The 18,909-nt window shown below is 55.5% G+C and overlaps 3 protein-coding genes across 8 annotated transcripts; 1 reads left to right on the top strand and 2 right to left on the bottom strand.

Annotated features, from left to right (window-relative positions):
- Window positions 1-38: 38 nt before the first annotated feature.
- LOC309794670 (zinc finger protein 576) lies at window positions 39-3,336 on the bottom strand. 4 transcript variants are annotated; one of them, XM_082606458.1, is made up of 3 exons: window positions 3,071-3,336; window positions 2,339-2,439; window positions 39-681 (listed from the first exon to the last, which is right to left on the bottom strand). In XM_082606458.1, the coding sequence occupies exons 1-3, from the start codon at window positions 3,250-3,252 to the stop codon at window positions 254-256; spliced, it is 711 nt and encodes a 236-aa protein (XP_082462584.1). In that variant the 5' UTR covers window positions 3,253-3,336; the 3' UTR covers window positions 39-253. The 4 variants fall into 4 exon arrangements, with proteins under 4 accessions (XP_082462584.1, XP_082462586.1, XP_082462587.1 ...); XM_082606460.1 differs by having other exon boundaries at window positions 2,599-3,159; XM_082606461.1 differs by having other exon boundaries at window positions 2,790-3,159.
- A 27-nt stretch (window positions 3,337-3,363) lies between these two features.
- LOC309794662 (immunity-related GTPase family Q protein-like) lies at window positions 3,364-7,177 on the top strand. 3 transcript variants are annotated; one of them, XM_082606442.1, is made up of 3 exons: window positions 3,364-3,447; window positions 3,906-4,437; window positions 5,695-7,177. In XM_082606442.1, the coding sequence occupies exons 1-3, from the start codon at window positions 3,438-3,440 to the stop codon at window positions 7,016-7,018; spliced, it is 1,866 nt and encodes a 621-aa protein (XP_082462568.1). In that variant the 5' UTR covers window positions 3,364-3,437; the 3' UTR covers window positions 7,019-7,177. The 3 variants fall into 3 exon arrangements, with proteins under 3 accessions (XP_082462568.1, XP_082462569.1, XP_082462570.1); XM_082606443.1 differs by lacking the exon at window positions 3,364-3,447 and adding an exon at window positions 3,517-3,595; XM_082606444.1 differs by lacking the exon at window positions 3,364-3,447 and adding an exon at window positions 3,548-3,624.
- Window positions 7,178-13,900: 6,723 nt separating this feature from the next.
- LOC309794800 (phospholipase A2 inhibitor and Ly6/PLAUR domain-containing protein-like) lies at window positions 13,901-18,803 on the bottom strand (the record flags this gene model as incomplete). Its single annotated transcript, XM_082606685.1, has 6 exons — window positions 18,287-18,803; window positions 17,898-18,055; window positions 16,430-16,546; window positions 14,620-14,772; window positions 14,240-14,383; window positions 13,901-14,046 (listed from the first exon to the last, which is right to left on the bottom strand). Exons 2-6 carry the CDS (start codon window positions 17,965-17,967, stop codon window positions 13,901-13,903), a joined length of 630 nt encoding a protein of 209 aa, XP_082462811.1. The 5' UTR covers window positions 17,968-18,055; window positions 18,287-18,803.
- Between the last annotated feature and the right edge of the window lie 106 nt (window positions 18,804-18,909).

Genomic DNA, 18,909 nt, shown 5'->3' with positions numbered 1-18,909 from the left:
ATTGGGAACGAGGAAGATACAAATAACAAACTTCCCTCTTTCTTTCTTTCTCACTATTGTTTGATTTTACTGTTTCCCTGAAGGCTTTTGTGTCCTCCAAAGACGGAGGCTCTAAATGAGCATCTTCTGGGTCCTGTTGATCAGGAGTCCTTTGCCTTTCCAGGGAGGAAAGTAAATCCCTCCCACCCCGTATCAGATGGGTGTCCCACCAGCCACAGAGCTTCCATCGCCCTCGGGACGGCTGGAGCCACACTCAGAGCTCCCCCCGGGCGTGCCGGATGTAGTGCTGATGCAGCCCTGCTTCCTGGGCAAAGTCCTGCCCGCACTCAGTGCAGGCGAAGGGGCCAGGAAGGGGGTGGGCCTCGTGCACCTGGCGATGCCGCCTCAGAGAAGCGGCCTGCCCAAAGGTCTTGCCGCAGTCAGGACAGGGGAAGGTGGGTGGCGTGGTGGTGGGCGCAGCCGGCTGGGAGGGCCTGGCCGCTGGACCGTGGCTGCGCTGGTGGGTGATCAGGGCCTTGGAGGAGGGGAAGGAGCGGGCGCACGTGAAGCAGATGAAGAGGACCCCCTGCAGCTTCTGGGCCACGAAGTCCGCTGGGTGCTCCCGCTTCATGTGACGCTCCTGGAACTTGGAGTCTGCGAAGGTGATGAGACAGCGGGTGCACTGCAGGGCCCCCAAGTGGCCTGAGGGACATGAGGAGAGGTTGGGGGAGGCCAGCAGGAGTCTCGAGGGCCTCTCCCAGCCTCAGAATCGCACCAACAGTGAGCATGCAGGGCTTACTATGTGCGAGGTGCTATGCCAGGCCTGGAGAGCAGACTTACTGGACCTGTTTTACGGATGAGCAGACTGAGGCTCAAAAAGGTTAGGTAACTTGCCGACAGTCATGAAGCTAGGAAATGAAATGGCGGAGTCAGGACTGGAACCCAGGGAGCCTGCCCTTCCTACAGAGCCATGTGATTACAGCACAGCCTCTGGAGCCAGACTGCCTGGAATTGACTCCTGGTTCTACCACTTCCGAGGCAAGTAGAAACGGCGTTTTCATCTGGAAAATGGGGTAATGACCATATCAGTATCTACTTTATAGGGCTGTTGTAAGGAATAAACGAATTAACATATAAAAAGCGCTTAGAACAGTGCTACACAATGGTTTGCAATAATTATTGTTGAGAAAGAAAAGAAGCCCCACAGCTGGGAGCTGGCCTGGCACTCACAGCTAGGCCTTAGTGTTCTCCTGTTCAGCATAAACAGTTTCACAGAACATCGTCAGACAAGGCCATGCTGTGACTGAGACGAATCATGCCAAGACCATGCCATGATGCCTTCTAAACAAACAAAACTTGAACACTGTCCAAGCCACGAAAATGGCCAAACACACCCCCGCCCCATCGTGGCTAATATGAGTGCCTGCTGCTGCTTTACCAATTACACCTGGAGCCTTGCTTTGTTCCTCCCTCCTTCTAGGTAAGGTATATTAAGATAGCCAGCCATGTAATTGCCCCTGCTTCCTGGCAGCATCCATCCACAGCAAAACCCCTTTCTTGAACCCTTCCCCAAATCACCTACCACAAGCCTAAATCCTGTAATAAGTCCTTTCTTATTACTGAGATGCCCCACGGTATGTGTGCTTCCTCAGCGCAGTGAGCAATAAGCCCAACTTGGTCAACTCCAGGTGTGTTCCTGGTGGTCTCTGGCTGGAGAGCATTGACACTGTGGCTTTCATCGTTATAAATACTTAACCTCTCTTTGCCTCGGTTCCCTCATGTGAAAGTGATAATTACCAATTTCACAGAGTCTGTCAGGAGGACGGAATGAGATAACAAATGTTAAACTCTTAGAATGCACCTAGCACATAATAAGCATTCAGTAGAAGCTGTTGCTATTATCCTAGGTCAGGTTGGCTACCTTCATTAACATTAAGCTTTCCCCTTTTCTGCCGCTAAACCCCATACCAGCCAGCCCTGTGAGGTGAATAGTGGCAAGCCCTTTTGACAGATAGGGAAACTGAGGCCCGAGTCACACTGAGAGTCTGGGGCAGAGTTGGGACTGGGGCTCTCTGCCCTTTGCCAGCCACCTTTCCCACCCCAAGCCTCTCTGGATGCCACTCTGTGCCTCTGAACTGCATCCCATTCATGCTTATGTGGATAGAGCAGGATGGGTACATCTGAGGGTAATAAGGGTAGGGGTGGGGAGTAGCAGGTCCTGGGAGGGCAGCTGAGGGACCATTAACAGCTCCTTCCCAACAGGCAAATCCCCGCAACGCCCTGGACACTGAAATGCTATAGAAATCCTTTTAGCATCACAGCTCCTGCACCCCAGCCATCTCTGGTCGGCAGTACTCACAGATGTCACCTCCCGGACTTTGGGGACTTCTCTCCTTGGACGAATCCTGCTGCTCCATGGTCTCTTTGGGGTGCCGGTCCTCCATGGTGACTGAGACCCCTCTGGTCAAGAGAGGAGCACGCATGACAACAGTAAATCAAGTGAAGTCGCTTATCTACAGCGAGTCTTAGAGGGCCCGCCAATCCTATGACCGTTGACAGGCTTGGCTTTGCCAGCCTTTGGCCGACCCCCCACGAGATAACATCTCCTTGAATTCTAACCTGATAGAGCAGCTCGCTAGAGAAGATTCAATCCTCCCAGAAGATTCGACTCCCCAGGTTTGTGACTCCCCTTAGAGCCTTCTCACTTGCGTGAGACCTCTGACCTATGCCTCCTACATCAAACTAACTCCCTGAACTCGGAGCGCGGGACCCTTGATCTTTGACACCAGCCTCATCCCCTTCTCTCCCACCTGTCTTGAGGCAGGTAGTGGTACCCACGCTTTAGCCTGCCTCCTTCCGGGAGACATCTTTCTCTGACATTCCGAAACTCTTATTGCACCTAGAGCCCCCGCTTCCCACGCGCGCTTTCAGCCGCTGTAACCCGCTGCCCCAAGCACTGCCCTCGGCTCCCTCCCGAGGCTGGTAGCCCAGGCCTCTGCTTTTCTCCAGACAGCAGAAGGCTGCCTTTCGTTGCGCCTGTCAGTTGCTCGTCACAGCGCCGTCACCCGAAGGGAAGCGGGGTAGGGCCCACCGAGTCTCAAAGTCCCGGTGGTTTCCACGGCCTTTCGCCTGATGAGCCTTTCGAAGCCCAGATCTCGGGTTGCCATCCGACTGCTGTGATTCAGTCGCGCCAACCCGGTCCTCAAAATAATGGGAGAGGTCCTTCTCTGCACTGGGGTGCGTAATGATGACGTTGCAAGCCTCCTTTGCCATGCAGACCTAAGCTTACTGCGCAAGTGTGTTAGGCGCTCCTGGCGCGCACGCGCTTTGGCTCCCTCATTGTTCAAGGTTCGGCGACCGCGGAGGAGAGAGAGCGCCCTTCGGCCGTTCTGCGCAGGCGCTGCAAAGGGTCCTGTCCTCGAGGTTACGCTTTCCAGACACACCCCCTCCTAAAAGGAATGACGTCAGGTTAGAGCCCCTGGAAAGGGTCTGGACATCCCCAAATCCCGGCGCTTTAGCCTCATGGGCCTCCGCCCTCGGACCCCAGAGGCGGAGCTTCTCAGCGGCTGACCGACTGCTACCGACTGCGCTGTCCCGTGTGCCGGCTGTTTGCTCGGTCGGTGATTTGGAAGGGAGGAGTGAGGGGTAAAAACATCTGTGTCCCTGAGGGAGGAGGGGGCTAGAGGGCGATTTCTGAGTTTTTGAAGCGTAAAGGGAAACGCATCCAGAAAGAGGGCGGACAGGACTCCCAGGTCCCTGGGGAATAGGGCCTGGGCGCCAGATTTCTAGGTGCCTGGGAGTGATACCCGAGAACGAAAGAAGTGGACAGGGTAAAAGGCTGAAGTCTGAGACCGGAGTGGGGAAGCTAGGAAAGAAAAAGGTTGGGTGCTCCGTGACCCGGGTCTTCCTCTCTCCCCACTTTCCAGCCATGCCTCCGCCGCGGGGTGACGTAACCGTCTTATTCCTGGGGCCTCCGGGCTCGGGAAAGTCTGCTGTGATCGCAGCGCTGTGCGACAAGGATGTGGAGACGGTAGAGATCCCCGACGGACGGCCGGATTCCGGGCTCCCCAGCCTGAGAGCTGCAGGCCCAGGCCTCTTCCTGGGCGAGCTGAGCTGCCCACCCGCAGCGCCGGGGCCCTGGGCGGCGGAAGCCAACGTGCTCGTATTGGTGCTGCCCGGCCCCGAGGGGAATGAGGAACCCTTGGCCCCAGCGCTGGGGGAGGCAGCGCGGGCCGCCCTGGCCCGAGGGACACCCCTGCTGGCTGTGCGGAACCTCCGTCCCGAGGAGTCACAGCATGTAGCCCAGGCCCGGGATCAGACCGCAGCCCGGCTGGACAGCGCCGGGTTGGGCGCCGCGGCTCTCTTTGTGCTACAGACCGACTGCCGCAGCAGCGACGGCTGCGAGGAGCTGGAGCGCCTGCGGGCGGCGCTGCGGAGCCAGGCGGAGGCGCTGCAGAGGTGAGCGCGGCGTTTCAGGGTGGGTTGAAGAGGACTGGTGCTTTATTTAGTCTGTACCTCCCACCCCTAAGGTGCTCTTTGAGGTCTGCGAAACCCCGCCCTCAGCGAGTTTGGGGCGAACCTTAACGGGGTATCTGCTGGAAGCCCTGCTCCCTCGTCCAAATCCCGACCCTCAGCGCAGGTTTTGAGGTCCACGAGGTTCCACCTCAAACTAGCACTCTGTGCTTGACCCTTTTCTACCATCTAGGCCAAGGGTCAGCTAGAAGTCTGGACCTGTCATCCAGGTTCCGCCTCCTGCGAGCGCTCTGAGGTCATGAGCCCCCGCTCCCTCGCGAGAATTCTGGGAGGGACCGGGACCTAGCGCCCAAACACTGCCCCCAGGCCAAAGTGTGAACGAGGGCTCACTCTCTCCACGCAAGCTGGTGATCCCCGCGAAGCTTTTACCCGAAGACTCCATTCTCCAGTCGTCACCCTCCTGTTCACCATCTGCTTGGTTCTCAAGCGACCCCAGTCTCCGGAGAGCCACACCCTAAGCGAGCTTTGTCGTTTCGGGGGCCCTCCCCCACTCGCTTTTTCTAATCCCCTTTCGTTTCTCTGTCCACTTGCTGGCTACCTCCTGAATTTTCTCCCCCAACCCCAAGCGGCCTCCTTTTATAGACGTCAAAAGGAGGCTCGGGGAGAGGCAACCTCTCCCCCAGGCCCACCACTCGTCTTTCTTCCTTAGCCACACGCCCTTGGTAAGAGCTAGTAGATGAGGGTCCTCCCCTCGCCTGTCTTTACAGCCCTCCTAACTCCTAGTCTCAGGAAAGAGCGCCCTTGGTGACCTTGCCCTTGTCCAATAGGGCTCGATTTTCGTTTAGTCCTCCATACAGTCGCCATTCTTTCGTTGCTCTAAAGTCCACTCTCTATGAGTTTTGCCCCGCCCAGCAGGGCTTTTTCTGAATCCTGCAGGTCCCTCGGAAAGACCCGCTCCCGCAGAGCGTAACCCCGGGGAAGGCTTAGCCGGGTCCCCATTTTCGGCTCTGTTGGCAACCTGATTTCTGATTTCAATCCAGCCGTCCCACCCCTTCTTTAAGCCCCTCCCTTTTCTTCATAGCCTCTGATTCTGTTTCTGTGCCATTAGTCTGGCCCCTCCCTTTCCTGATTATTCAGAAAGCTCCGCCTTGTCATCATAGCCCAGTCCTGTCCCCCTAGCCCAGCTCGCCAGCATTTAGCCCCTCTTCTGCCCTTGACCCCATCCCTCCCTTTCCCCCGCAGGCTCCTGCCACCGGCTCAGGATGGCTTCGAGGTGCTGGGCGCTGCAGAGTTGGAGGCTGTGCGCGAGGCCTTCGAGACGGGTGGCCTGGAGGCGGCGCTGTCATGGGTTCGGGCCGGCCTGGAGCGACTGGGCAGCGCGCGCCTGGACCTGGCCGTGGCCGGTAGGGCTGATGTGAGCCTTGTGCTGAACATGCTACTCGGGTTAGATCCTGACGACCCAGGTGCGGTGCCTGCTTCGGCGCCCGCGGAGCCCATGCCCTACCCGGCCCCAGAGCGCCCCAACGTGGTGCTCTGGACCGTGCCTCTGGGCTCCGCGGGCACTGCTGCCGCCCCCCACCCAGCCCACTACGACGCTCTCATCCTCGTCACCCCTGGGGCCCCCACTGAGAAGGACTGGGCCCAAGTCCGGCCCTTGGTGCTACCAGATACGCCGCTGGTCTGCGTGCGAACAGACGGCGAGGGCGAGGATCCGGAGTCCCTGGACGAAGAGGAAAAGAGCGGCGGGAGCTTAGAGAACGCAGGCGGAGGGGGGTTTGAGAATGCACGCAGTGAGGGAAGGGAGAAACGTGGCCCTGAATCGCAGAAAGCAGGCAGGGGGGAAGGTTCAGAGGACGCAGGCAGCGAGAGTTTGCAGCCGGTTGGCGTCGGCGTGAAGAAACCGGGCAGCGGGGACTCAGAGCGCGCGGCCGCACAGAGCCCAGAAGACGAGACATGGGAGGTGCTGGAGGAGGCGCCGCCGCCGGTGTTCCCGCTGCGGCCGGGCGGCCTCCCGGGGCTGTGCGAGTGGCTGCGGCGTGCGCTACCCCCGGCCCAGGCCGGGGCGCTGCTGCTGGCTCTGCCACCCGCGTCTCCCCGCGCGGCCCGGACCAAGGCTGCGGCGCTGCGGGCCGGGGCGTGGCGGCCGGCCCTGTTGGCTAGCCTGGCGGCGGCGGCGGCCCCGGTGCCAGGCCTGGGCTGGGCCTGCGACGTGGCGCTCCTGCGAGGTCAGCTGGCCGAATGGCGGCGGGGGCTGGGGCTCGAACCCGCGGCGCTGGCACGACGCGAGCGCGCGCTGGGCCTGGCGCCGGGGGAGCTGGCCGAGCGCACGCGCTTCCCGGGTCCGGTGACGCGCGCCGAAGTGGAGGCGAGGCTGGGCTCGTGGGCGGGCGAGGGCACCGCCGGGGGCGCGGCGCTGGGCGCGCTCTCCTTCCTGTGGCCGGCGGGCGGCGCGGCGGCCACCGGGGGCCTGGGTTACCGCGCGGCGCACGGCGTCCTGCTGCAGGCGCTTGACGAGATGCGGGCCGACGCCGAAGCAGTGCTGGCACCGCAGGTGCCCGCGCAGTGAGGGGTGGGGTTGAGGGCCGGGGCTTACGGGGTGCCCCGTGTTCCGGCTGCTCAGCTTGGTCAGGGGTTGAGGACTCCAAGTCGCCGTAAGAGGGAGAGGGCGTGGTGATCCAGACTCTGGCATGCTAGTATGGGATGTCTGGGCTTGTAAGGTCACAGAGCGGTGGGCGGGGGGCAGGGGTGGGGGGGCACAGGGGCTGCCACTCAGAATCCTGGGTGCTTGAAGGCGATGAGGGTTCTGACTGCCGGTTGGAATGTGTGACTTCTCGTCACCAGGATTCCTGGGTCCTGAAGAGGAATAGAGTTCGGAGGACATGACTCCTGATTTCTCTGGGGGACCAGAGGGTGTGACCCTCAGACTCCTAGACTCCTGAAGTCCTGAAGGGAGTTGAGGGTTTGGGACTCCTCCAAGGGGATATATCTTGGTCTCCAAAGAGTAGGTGTCTAGTCCTCCAGGGGGAGAGGAGGTGGAAGCCCTGATTCCTGATGAAGGGTGTCTCCATCACACCAGGGACTCTAGCATGGAGGGGGAGGAGGTCTGGGTTCCCCAGGGAGCTGGAATCCTTGGGCTTCTGAGCCACAAAGGGATATAAGGTCTGGGTTTCTGCGGGGTGGGGGGATAGGCCTGCATAAGGGGGCTTTGAATTTTCATTGGGGGGAGGAAGGATCTCTGGAGTCTCAGAACTCCTGTCTCCCAAGAGGGCTGTGGACCTTGATTCCTAATTCATGGGTGGTGGAAGGTCTCCATCTAGAGGAGGGAATAGGGGGCTGTGTAAGAGAGCTGGAGACTTTTGGTTCCTCTTGGGGAATAGAGGGGTCTCTAATAGTTGCTCCACCAGGGGCCTGGTGACCCAGATTTCTTTCCCAGTTGTTGTGGGGAGAATGGTACCACAAAATGAGAGGAAATAAGAGTTCTGGGCATGGTGGGCTGTGGGGGGCAGCCAGAGACCAGGAATGGGGCTTTCTGGGTGTGGAAGGACAGAACCCCCTACCTCAGAGGTGTCTCCCAAAAGTCCCTAATGGATTTGGATCCTGGTAACTAACTGCCTTTCTCTGAGTTTGACTGGAGAGGGATATGACTGCCCCCATTTTATAGGTGCTGAGCGATTATGGGGCTCTCTGGGGACTCTGTTCGTCTGTCCCTCTCTCCTTTAGGGGTTTCTATCTTTTTTTGGTCTTGGTTTTGGTCTTGGTCATTAAACCTTAACCCTTTCTGACCTTGGCATTATATACACCTGCCTTTTGGGAAAAGCAACCGTACTGCTGCACTGATCCAAACGCTTCTGTGTTGGCTACCTCAGGTATCCCCGAGAGAGACACAGAGAATGCCACAGTGAGCAAGGGACCCATGGAGCAGCTGGGCAGGTGTTCCAGACCATGGGATTGTGCCACAGTGAGGCAAAGGCAGAAACCACAGTGCCTGGAATGTTCTAGGCCGCCAGCTACAAGTAGAGGAGAAGCCACAGGTCACAGAACTCTTCAATGCCAAAAACAGAAAGGGAGGACCTGAGAGGCCATCCAGCAGAATCTCTGTTACGTTAGATGGGGAAAGCAAAGCCCAGAGAGGGCAGGCTCTAGGCCCAACAGCACGCAGCAAGGCCCCTGCCTGTTCTTATTTCCTGCCCCCTCCCATCCCCCCAGTCAACCTGATCTTCCTTCTGATGCTTGAGTGGGCCACCTGGGATCCTGCCTCAGGACCTTTGCACTTTCTGGTATTTCTGCCTAGAATGCTCTGCTCCCAGATCTTCCCACGACTGGCTCCTTCCTGTCAATCAGGTCTCAGCTCAAGTGTCCCCTCAGAGAAGCCTTCCCTGACCTCTGTAACTGAAGTAGCTCACACCCCCACCCCTACTATTTGTCTTGGCCGGTTATTTTTCCTTGTAGCAATTATTACTGTAGAAAATTACCTTATTTATTTATTTATTTACCTATTTATTGGCTATGATCCCCATACCTGTCCTGTTCTCTGCTGTACCCCCAGCACCTAGAATAGGGCTTGACACACAGAAGGTGCTTAGTAAGTATTTAATTCATTAACCAGTGGCAGAACTGGGGCTGGAATTTAGGTCATCAGCCTCTTTGCCACAAGACCGGGAAAAGGTGTGAGATGGGGGAGAAACAAGCATCTCGTGGGAGAGGAAGCTCCTGTCTGAGGTCAGGGGACCTGGGAAGCAAACACAGCTTTGCCACTGTCACGCCGGGTGACTTGGGCCAGTGCCTTATTTTCCCACCTGTGAAATGCAAGGGCTGGACAAGAACCATAAACACTTCCGAGATCCTGTTTCCTTTGACAGCTGAAGGCAAGGGTAACCAATCTGAGGGGCCGTTCCACCATGTCTACCTTGAACTCCTGCCACCGGCACAATCTGTCCCATCAAAGTTGAGATGGCCAAGATGGGGAAAAGCATTTGGCTCTATCCTGAATGGCTCCAAGCATTGTCCTCAAAGCTCTTCTGGCCTCAGGAGAATGTTCCTCATCCATATCTGTAATACCCAGTACAACTCTGTCCCCTCCTCAAGTCCAGCGTTCAAGCATCTGCATCAAGCCTGCCTGCCACGTGCAGAAGCAGGAGACGCGCAGAGCAGCGCTGTCCAGTAGAAACAGGATGTGAGCCACACGGGTAGTTTCACATTTTCTAGTAGCCACATTAAAAAAGGAAAAGGAAACAGGTGAAACTAATTCTAGTATGTTTTACCTCAGTATATCCAAAATATTATCATTTCAGCATGTAATCAGTATAGGAAACTACGAATGAGATATTTCACATTCTTTTTATGCTAAGTCTTTGAAATCTGCTGTGTGTTTCTCACAGCACATCTCAATTCAGATGATAGATTTTCATCAGAAATATCTGACCTCAATTTAGATTTCAGAAAACTCATATTTGGAGAAGTCGATTCATATACCCAAGTTGTCCCAATTATATTGGATAGTTTTCCAATAACTGAGATGAGTAGCAATTTTTTAGTTAATCAGAAGTAACTATAATGTAAACTTCAGTTTCCCCGTTGCACCAGGCACACGTGGTGAGTAGCCACTGTATTAGATAGCACTGCCCTAGAACAGTTCCCATTATCACAGGGAACTCTGTGCACATTGCTCTAGGGTCAGACAGCCCTTTGACTGACCATGGGGGTGACCTTGGGCAAGTCACTCAGCAAATGGCATCTACCTCACAGGGTTATGGTGAGAATTCTGCGTATGCACGTATGTGCATGCATTCTCTCTCGTGCACAGCAACGAACTTGCACCCCCTCCTGGAAGCTGGCACACTGGGAGCCCAAATGGTAGTCTCACCCCCATGCCTTTGCTCGGAGTGCCCTCCTCTCTTCCTGCTGCTTTGCCACCATCTCTGACTTGGTCCCATCTGACATCTCTGCTCTCTACGTGTCTCTGTTCCAAATACCCTCTGCCCTCATGCCAATGGGAATCATGCCTGAGATCAAATCTGAGAAAGCAAGACCCAGTTTTGTTTTCACGTGTCGCTGTCCGTTGTGGAGTGTGCTGATTGTGTTTATGTAGTTGTATATTGGCACTCTTGGGTGTCACGACTATCTTTTAGAGTGGTTGCCTTTTAAATCATGACTTTTAAAGGGATTGAATTTTAGGCTCTGTAGAGGCAGCAAGTTGCTAGAGAGGCATCTGTCTCTGGGAGCATCCAAGCAGAAAAGACTAAGACTCCCTTTTGGATGGATTGCTGACTGCCATCAGGGTGTGTCTACAAGGCACCTGCAGTCTGGAAGGCCCTTGAAGGCAGAAATTCAAGGAAAAGTATGGTGAATCTTGGCGTTGCCATCGCCAGAAGCAGAAGAGGCACAAAAGCCTCATTACCTTAGCTGAGTTTCATACTTGTCTGGATAATGATGGAGAGACGTGTGTCCACTGAGGTAGGAAACCATGAAGGCGGGTGAGTCAAGGGTGGGTTGGCCTGTGGTGCTTTTTGGAGGAGTGAATAAAAAAGTAGAAATTCCATTGTGTGTCTGTTCTTTCGGGGTTTAAAGGGGAAAAAAGATGCTTGGGATTTTGACTGGAGCTGGAAGCCTAGACTCCTGGGTCCCTGGAGAGGAGAGACAGTGGGGGTCTGTGCAGGATAGAATCCCTTGGGCTGGAATTGAGAGACTTTGAGTTTTGCCACCTGGAGGGGCTGGAGCGGACTATTAATTGTTTACACCTTGGGGGCTGTGATGGTAAACGTCTTAGCTCCGGAACCAGCTTGGCCCATTAATGCCCCCAGTCTGTTCAGCTTCTCTGAAGCCCTGCCCTGGGATTGTCCCTTCTCATCCTGACTCTAGACCTGGTCATGGGATCTGCTTGGCTGCTGAGACAACAGCAAAGATGATGGGCAGAGGCTTGAAAAGTGCTCATGCATTGGGACTTCCTCTTTTGCTACCCGGGGGACCCCTGTCACTGCCACCACATCAAGAAGTCCAGGCTAGGGAATTCCCTGGTGGTGCAGTGGTTAGGACTCGGCGCTTTCATTTCCGGGGCATGGGTTCCATTCCCGGCTGGGGAACTAAGATCCCGCAAACCCCACAGTGTGGAAAAAAAAAAAAAAAAAAAAAGAAGTCCGGGCTAACCTGCTGGTGATAAGAGACATGTGGCCCAGTCAGCCCTGACACCCCAATCAGTGTCGACCCTCTGAAAGAGAGCTGCCTAGCTGACCAGCAGCTGAAACCAGCAGACACCAGAAGAACCATCACCCAGCTGATCCCAGACCACATTGCCAACCAATTATTCTAAGCAACTGAGGTTTGGAGGGGCTTGTTACGTAGCAAAGGATAACTGATACAGGCTTGTCCGCTCTCTCTGTGTTGTGGTCTCTTTCTCCCCTCAATGTGACCCAATGACTAAAATCTTAAGCTCTGCCACTTTTTAGCTGCTATGACCACCAATGTGACATTCCTTCTCTGAGCCTCAGATTCTTCTGAAAATAGGGATGAGAATAATAGCGCCTATCACATGGAGTAGTTGTGAAGACAAAATGAGAAACAGCCCCAAGAGGTCATGGTGGCCATTCGTGCTGGTTATGAAATGTGTCTGGCCAGGCGGGGGGCTGGGGTGGGGCATTTGGGGCCCGGACTGCACTTCCTCCTCCTCTCCCGGTGGGGTTTGGTAGGGTCATGTGACTAGCTCCATCCAGTGAATTGTGTCAAGTCACTTCTGGGTGGCAGCATTTAATCATCCATGTGAAACCTTCCTGGGCTCTCTCCTGTGCACAGAAATCAGCATTAAGTTGGTGACTGCTCCACGATTATGATGAGCACAGTGCCCTGTGGGCAGTGCTAGACATGGAAGGTCAAGGATAAATCAACCTTTTTTTTTTTTTTTTTTAAGATTTTTGGGATGTGGACTTTTTTTTTTTTTTTTTGCAGTAAGCGGGCCTCTCACTGTTGTGGCCTCTCCCGTTGCGGAGCACAGGCTCCAGACGCGCAGGCTCAGCGACCATGGCTCATGGGCCCAGCCGCTCCACAGCATGTGGGATCTTCCCGGACCGGGGCACGAACCCGTGTCCCCTGCATCGGCAGGCGGACTCTCAACCACCACGCCACCAGGGAAGCCCCTGGATGTGGACCATTTTTAAAGTCTTTATTGAACTTGTTACAATATTGCTTCTGTTTTATGTTTTGTTTTTTTGGCTACGAGGCATGTGAGATCTTAGTTCCCCGACCAGGGATCGAACCTGCACCCCCTGCACTGGAAGGCAAAGTCTTAACCACTGGACCACCAGGGAAGTCCCTTAAATCAACCGTTTGTGAATGGGTACTTCTTCAGCAAATACCACTCCTCTCCCTCCCACTGGAGGGGAAGTATACGTCCCTGCTCCACTGATGTTGGCTTTGTCCATATGATTTACTTTACTCCATGGAACGTTAGCACCCCCGACCTCAGCAGAGGCCTTTGGTGCACTTGGTTTTTGTGCCCCTGTGATCTGCCATGAGAAAGACATTAGCCAAGGAGCCGCTGATCCCAGAAGACTGTGAAGTGCCATGGAGGAGAACTTGAATCCCCCTCCCAAACTGGACCCCAACCCATCAAAGCACAGCCAGAAGCAGAGCTGCTCCAGCCACCTACAAACCCTTAGAAAGAAGAATGATTGTTGTTACAATCTCATTTGGGGGATGGTTTGTTACACAAGCATTACTACAGCATGAGTTGACTAATATAACTTTGTGGCTTTAAACCACTGAGTCTTAGGGACTTGTTTGTTACTGTAGCATAATAGATTCTGTCCTGACTGATGCCAGGGTCTAGCACCTGCCGACTAGTGGCCACTCAGTAAGTGGCAGCTATTAGGATGATAACTATTTGGCCAGACACATTGTCTCCAGAACCAACATTGTCTTAAAGGTGCTAGGCACTGCACTAAGTGCTTTTTTAGTTTTCTTTCATTTGACTCTTAAGACAGCCCTTTGAGGTTATGACTATTAATATCCACATTTTACAAAAGTGAAAACTGTGGCAAAAGAGGGAGAAGTTAACCAGGAGAGGTGATCATGGACTCTGGAGTCTGATCTTCCCTAGCTGTTTGACCCAAGCCAAGTGACACCGCAACCTGTACCTGTTTGTTCCTCTGTAAAATGGGGACAATATTTTCAACTTCACAGAGTGGTGGTGATTATGCAATGAGGTACCGCAGGAAAACACTTAGCGTGGGGACCCAGCAGGGAGTAATCCCTTAACAAAAGGTAGGGTCTTCCCTCTCTTCCTTCCAAAGAGGGGGTTCCCAAAGGTTGAGACCCCTCCTTTTTGCATCCCACCTCCCTGAAATGCATCACATCACAAGGACTCAGGCTTGTTCTGTTAAGTTGTTTAATCTATTGGCACATGGGGAGCTGTAGCTGAGAACAAATCAAGACCGAACGTGGCACATGCCTCAGTTCTTCACTTAGCCTTGCCAGAAGGCTGGGGGCCTGGAAGACAGTTGGCCTGGGTGATGGTGTAGATACGCGAGGCTGAGGGCACCAGGGTCCCAGGCTTGGTGTGGCAGGCATTCTCTGTAGCGCAGCCCCGAGTAGCAAATATGACACCTGTTGGAGGGGGAGGGATTTCAGACTGGAGTCAGGACTTCCAACCCCTCCCTCCTCATGACCCTGGGGTCATGCCCCTGCCACCTCCTCACCCAGTTCTCTGGACCCACTCTCTCCCCTAGAATCTGGAAGTATGAGTCTCCAGTTCTAGAGCCTCCCTGTCCCCTCCTCCAGAAATCTAGGTGCCCCTCACCAGTCTGCACTTTGCCCGTGCAGGTGATACAGCGGCTTTCCTGGCCAACACAGAGTACTTCCTTAGTTGAAGAGCATGTTTCCTTGAAGTGGGTGATGCAGGCAGGGCACTGGAGGCCATTCTCCGTACGATTGTTCTCGGGAGCTGGGGAAGAGGGTGGAGCGTAAGGTGTAAGGGACGTTAAACCCTTTCCCAACCTCACAACAACCCTGGGGACACCGGTTGCTAATGGACACTGCATTTTACAGGCGAGGAACTGAGGCTTAGAGCAAGGAAGATGCTTGCCAAAGGTTACAGCGTGGGTCAGTGGCGGGTGCTCACAGCAGGCTCTCAGGTGGGGCAGGAAGGGACTCCAGATGTGGGGCTGAGCTGGCACTTACTGGGCAGGGGATCGTGGTTGCAGACGTCGCTCTGGCAGCAGCGTGTGTTGGACACCATGTAGTTCTCAGGGTCCATGGTGATGGAGACGAATCCTGAGCTGCAGGCGCTGGATTTCATGCACCCCTTATAGGTGTTCACCGACTGGTGGCCCTCTGCAGGATGGCGAGGGAGGAGAGGGCTCAGGGGCCCTGGCCTGGACCCTGGCTTCCAGGTCTCTCCCAACCTTACAGCTGCCCCAGCCCGCTGCTGTCTAGGGAGGTCTCTTCCAGCCCCCCAGAGTCATACCCCCTTATCTGCCTGGGGCATGGTCTGGACTGTTTATTAGGTCGGCTCCACCCCACCCCCTCCAGGCTTTGGTGGTCTCTTGCAGTTCCCATCGGCAAGCCCTGGTGCCTGCCTGCCTGAGTGGTCCCTTCCGCCCCACGCCACCCCACTGCCATCCTCTAAGGGTCACATCTGTAGTGGTCTTTTTCAGGCCGCCTATGGCTATCTCCATGGCAGTGTGAAATGGTCTCTTCCAGCCTTTCGCCCTCCCCTGACCCTTGGAATCCCTTCCACCAAATGCTGGAATGCCACCCTCGACCCCCCCAACCCTGTAACACCCATATCCTTCTCTGTCTAATGTGGTCTCTTCCAGATTTCCCCAGGGTCACTCCCCAGACCTCCCACCGATGGTCTCTTGCTGCCCTCCTTGGCTACTCTCAGGTCTTGCCTGAAGTGGTCTCCGTCCAGCCTCCACGGCCTTCCCCCTCCCCCTCCCCATGGTACGGTGGTCTCTTCCAACCCTAGGGTTTCCCCTCTAGGGTTTCCCCTCTTTACCCCACAGAAAGGTGTTTTTTCCCCCAACTTCCTCCTGAGGTCCCAGGGTCCCATCTCCCTCCCATATACTCCCGGGTGGCCTCTTCAAGACTTTCAGGTCCTTCCCCCACCTGCCCACTCTTGCTAGGTGAGTAGGGCAGCGTGCAATCTTCTATCCCACTTACCTTACACACCCCCTCCGGTCGGAATGGTTCCTTCCTACACTCAACGTTGGCCTTACCTCCCGTCACATCCTTCCTTCTCCAGTCTCACGCCGTGCCCCACCATCTTCCTTTAACTAAGGGTTTCTGGGTCCCTTTCAGCTTTGAACGAACCCCCCACCCCCTGTGGTTTCTTCCTTTGCCCCCCTTCTCCCCCACCCTCCCTCAGGCCTGGGATAGTCCCTTCCATTTCAGTCTTGCCTCTCCTCTCCCATTTTACTCATATGTCTCCCCATTGCCGCAGCTCCACTTCTTCTCTGTGATAATTTGCTCCATACTTCAGGGTTATCGTCCCTCTCCTGTCTGTTCTTTTATATCTCTCCCTCTACCCCAATATCATCTCTCCTCTTCTTGTCAGGAATGGTCCCTTCCAACCCGCATCCCTAGGGGATCCCTCCCACCCCAAATGGTCAATCTGGTCACATTCCTTCCAACCCACCCCAGCCCCTTCCTTCTCCTCTACACGTCCCCCTCCACCTCTTGCGTATTAGATTTTCCCCCCTCGCGATTTCTCTCTTCCCCCTTGTCCTTTCCTTTCCTAATCCCCTCCTGCCTAAGAAAGTCTCTATATCTGCCCCCCACCCCCACCCCATCAACTCTTTGGAGTCTAATTTTCAGAAATCCCTGACAACAGTGGTTTCTGTCGTTCCATTGGATTCTCTTCCCTCCATCCACCTCGAGATTGCCTTTCCCTCTTTCCTGCCTGCTCACCACTGGAAGGTTCCTCCCCTGCTACCCCCGAAAGCACAGCCCCCTCCCCAGGATCTGACACCACACCCTGCCCTCTTACTCCTGTTGGTGTGAGCCACGATGACCACGCAGGAGTCCTGGTCGGGGTCACAAGTTTGCACATTTCCACTGCACGTGGGTCCGGAGCCTGTACACACCTCACAGCTTAGTGGGTACCCTGCAGAGTAGAGAGCAGGGCTCTAGTCAAGGGTGGTGTGGTCTGCGGACCAAGACTTCGGATGGAGTCCAGAGGGGGATGGGGGGGCGGTCTGAGGGTGGAGGGAAAGGTATCTCCCTGATTGTTCTTGGGCGGGGCATTGGCGGCTGTCCAGGGAACTGTCCGAAGCTCCGGCAGAGATGCAGCGGTGCTCCAGCAAAGCTGCTTTCAGGGGTGGTAAGCGACTCCACCAGGGAGCAAGTTTACCTAATTACAAGGCTGGGGACTTTGGACGCTAGGGTCCTCTGAGAAAGTTTGGGGACAGGGAGGGGTCCTGGTGAAGGTTTCCATGGACTTTTGTGAAGCTTTAGGTCGAGCTGGTTCTCGGAAGTGAGATCCTCCTCCTTGTAGGTACCACGCGTAGGTCTTGTAGATGGTAGGAGCCCAGGCAGGGGTACCTGAGGCTGGGATCTGCATCCCAGGTCAAGAAGGGAGAGCGGGGCTTCCCTGGTGGCGCAGTGGTTGGGAGTCCGCCTGCCGATGCAGGGGACACGGGTTCGTGCCCCGGTCCCGGAGGGTCCCACGTGCCGCGGAGCGGCTGGGCCCGCGAGCCATGGCCGCGGAGCCTGTGTGTCCGGAGCCTGTGCTCCGCAACGGGAGAGGCCACAGCAGTGAGAGGCCCGCGTACAGAAAAAAAAAAAAAAAAAAAAAAAAAAAAAAGAAGGGAGAGCGAGGACCAGGAGGGCAAGCGCATGGCCCCCTTGGTACTGAGAGAGGAGGCAACTGGGGGCCCAGACACTGGGCAACTGCGTCCTGGGGAAGGTGGGGCTTGCCTGAATTCCTGCATCTAGGGGAGGACACCAGGGGTCTGAACTCCCTAGAGTTCTGGGAGAAAGAAAATCTCTCCCCCGCCCCATCATTTTTTTTAAAAAAAAGATTTCCCTTTCTAATCATACTCTCATCTGATTTTCTAGAATTCAGACGTCTTTTTTTGGCCGAGCTGCATGGCATGCGGAATCTTAGTTCCCCAACCAGGAGTCGAACCCAGGCCCCCTGCAGTGGAAGCGCAGAGTCTTAACAACTGGACCGCCAGGAAAGTCCCCAGATGGCTTATTTTTAGACCTTGCCTGGGAGACAGGGGATTCAGAGCCCATCAAATCCCCTTCTTTCTCAGGGATTCACACACACAAGTTTCTGAGCTATTCTTCCCTTGGGGCCCCAGTCTTTCTCTCCTTTACCCTCTGCCTTTGCCATGAATCTGAATTCCCAGGACACCTCCTCTTTCCCCTTCCCCCCTGGAGGACCTTGCTGAATGCCCCTCTCATAGTCCTCTTTCCGACGGTCCCAGGATTCCAGGCCCCTAGTCACTTACCAAGACCCAGCAGGGTACAGAGCAGCACGGAGGCCAGCAGGAAGGTCTGGGCTTTCGTAGAAAGGCTCATGATGGATGAGTGAGTGCACCTGCAGTCCCAGGTCCCCAGCTCTTCTTATAGGAAGCTGAGGAGGGGTGGGTCTGGACCCACCCTACCCCTAGGGTGAGAAAGAAGTGATGTAAGATCTGGGGGCAGGTCTCTGTAGCTCTGGGGTGGGGAGGCAGAACCAGAATCCGAATGTGACATGGGCATCTTGTGCCCAGCCCCCTCCTCCACGGGGACTCCAGGAGTCTGGACTTCCAGCCCTCTCTTCCATCAGGACCCAGAAGGTCACTTCCCTATTTTCTCACATTCCCACCACCACCACCCCCCTTTTTTTTTTTCTGACCTGAGGCCCAAGATCAGAATCTCAGAATCGGGTCATTTGATTCCCTGCAGGGTAGAGCCGCTGCTAGGACTGAGATACCCTTCTTTCTCTTCCCAAGGAGGTGCCCAGCGTGGGTGGGGCCCTACCTGGGAGTGTCCAGCATGTCCAGGCTTGTTCTGTAGGGGCACGCTTGGCCCATACTCACTTTTCCGCGTTTGGGCTGTCTCCAGCTCCGACCCCACCCCAAGATGCCCTTCTGGGTCTCTCGGGGACTGAACAGAGGGATGCTTGTCACCGGGCAGGGGTGGGCGTGGCACGAGACAGATGCCCATAGGTCACATTGGAAAACTGAGGCATGGTTAGAAGCACTCAAGGCTGGATGTGTGTTTGGGCACATGCATTGTGTTTTTTGTTTTGTTTTGTTTTGTTTTTTTGCGGTACACGGGCCTCTCACTGTTGTGGCCTCTCCCGTTGCGGAGCACAGGCTCCGGATGCGCAGGCTCAGCGGCCATGGCTCACGGGCCCAGCCGCTCCGCGGCATGAGGGATCTTCCCGGACCGGGGCACGAACCCGTGTCCCCTGCCTCAGCAGGCAGACTCTCAACCACTGCGCCACCAGGGAAGCATTGTGTTTTATTTAGGTTC

Source organism: Mesoplodon mirus, assembly GCF_964341445.2.
Source record: "Mesoplodon mirus genome assembly, chromosome: 19".
NCBI lineage: Eukaryota > Metazoa > Chordata > Mammalia > Artiodactyla > Ziphiidae > Mesoplodon > Mesoplodon mirus.
Note: the sequence above shows the minus strand (reverse complement) of the source record. Positions and strands in the feature narration are given on the sequence as shown.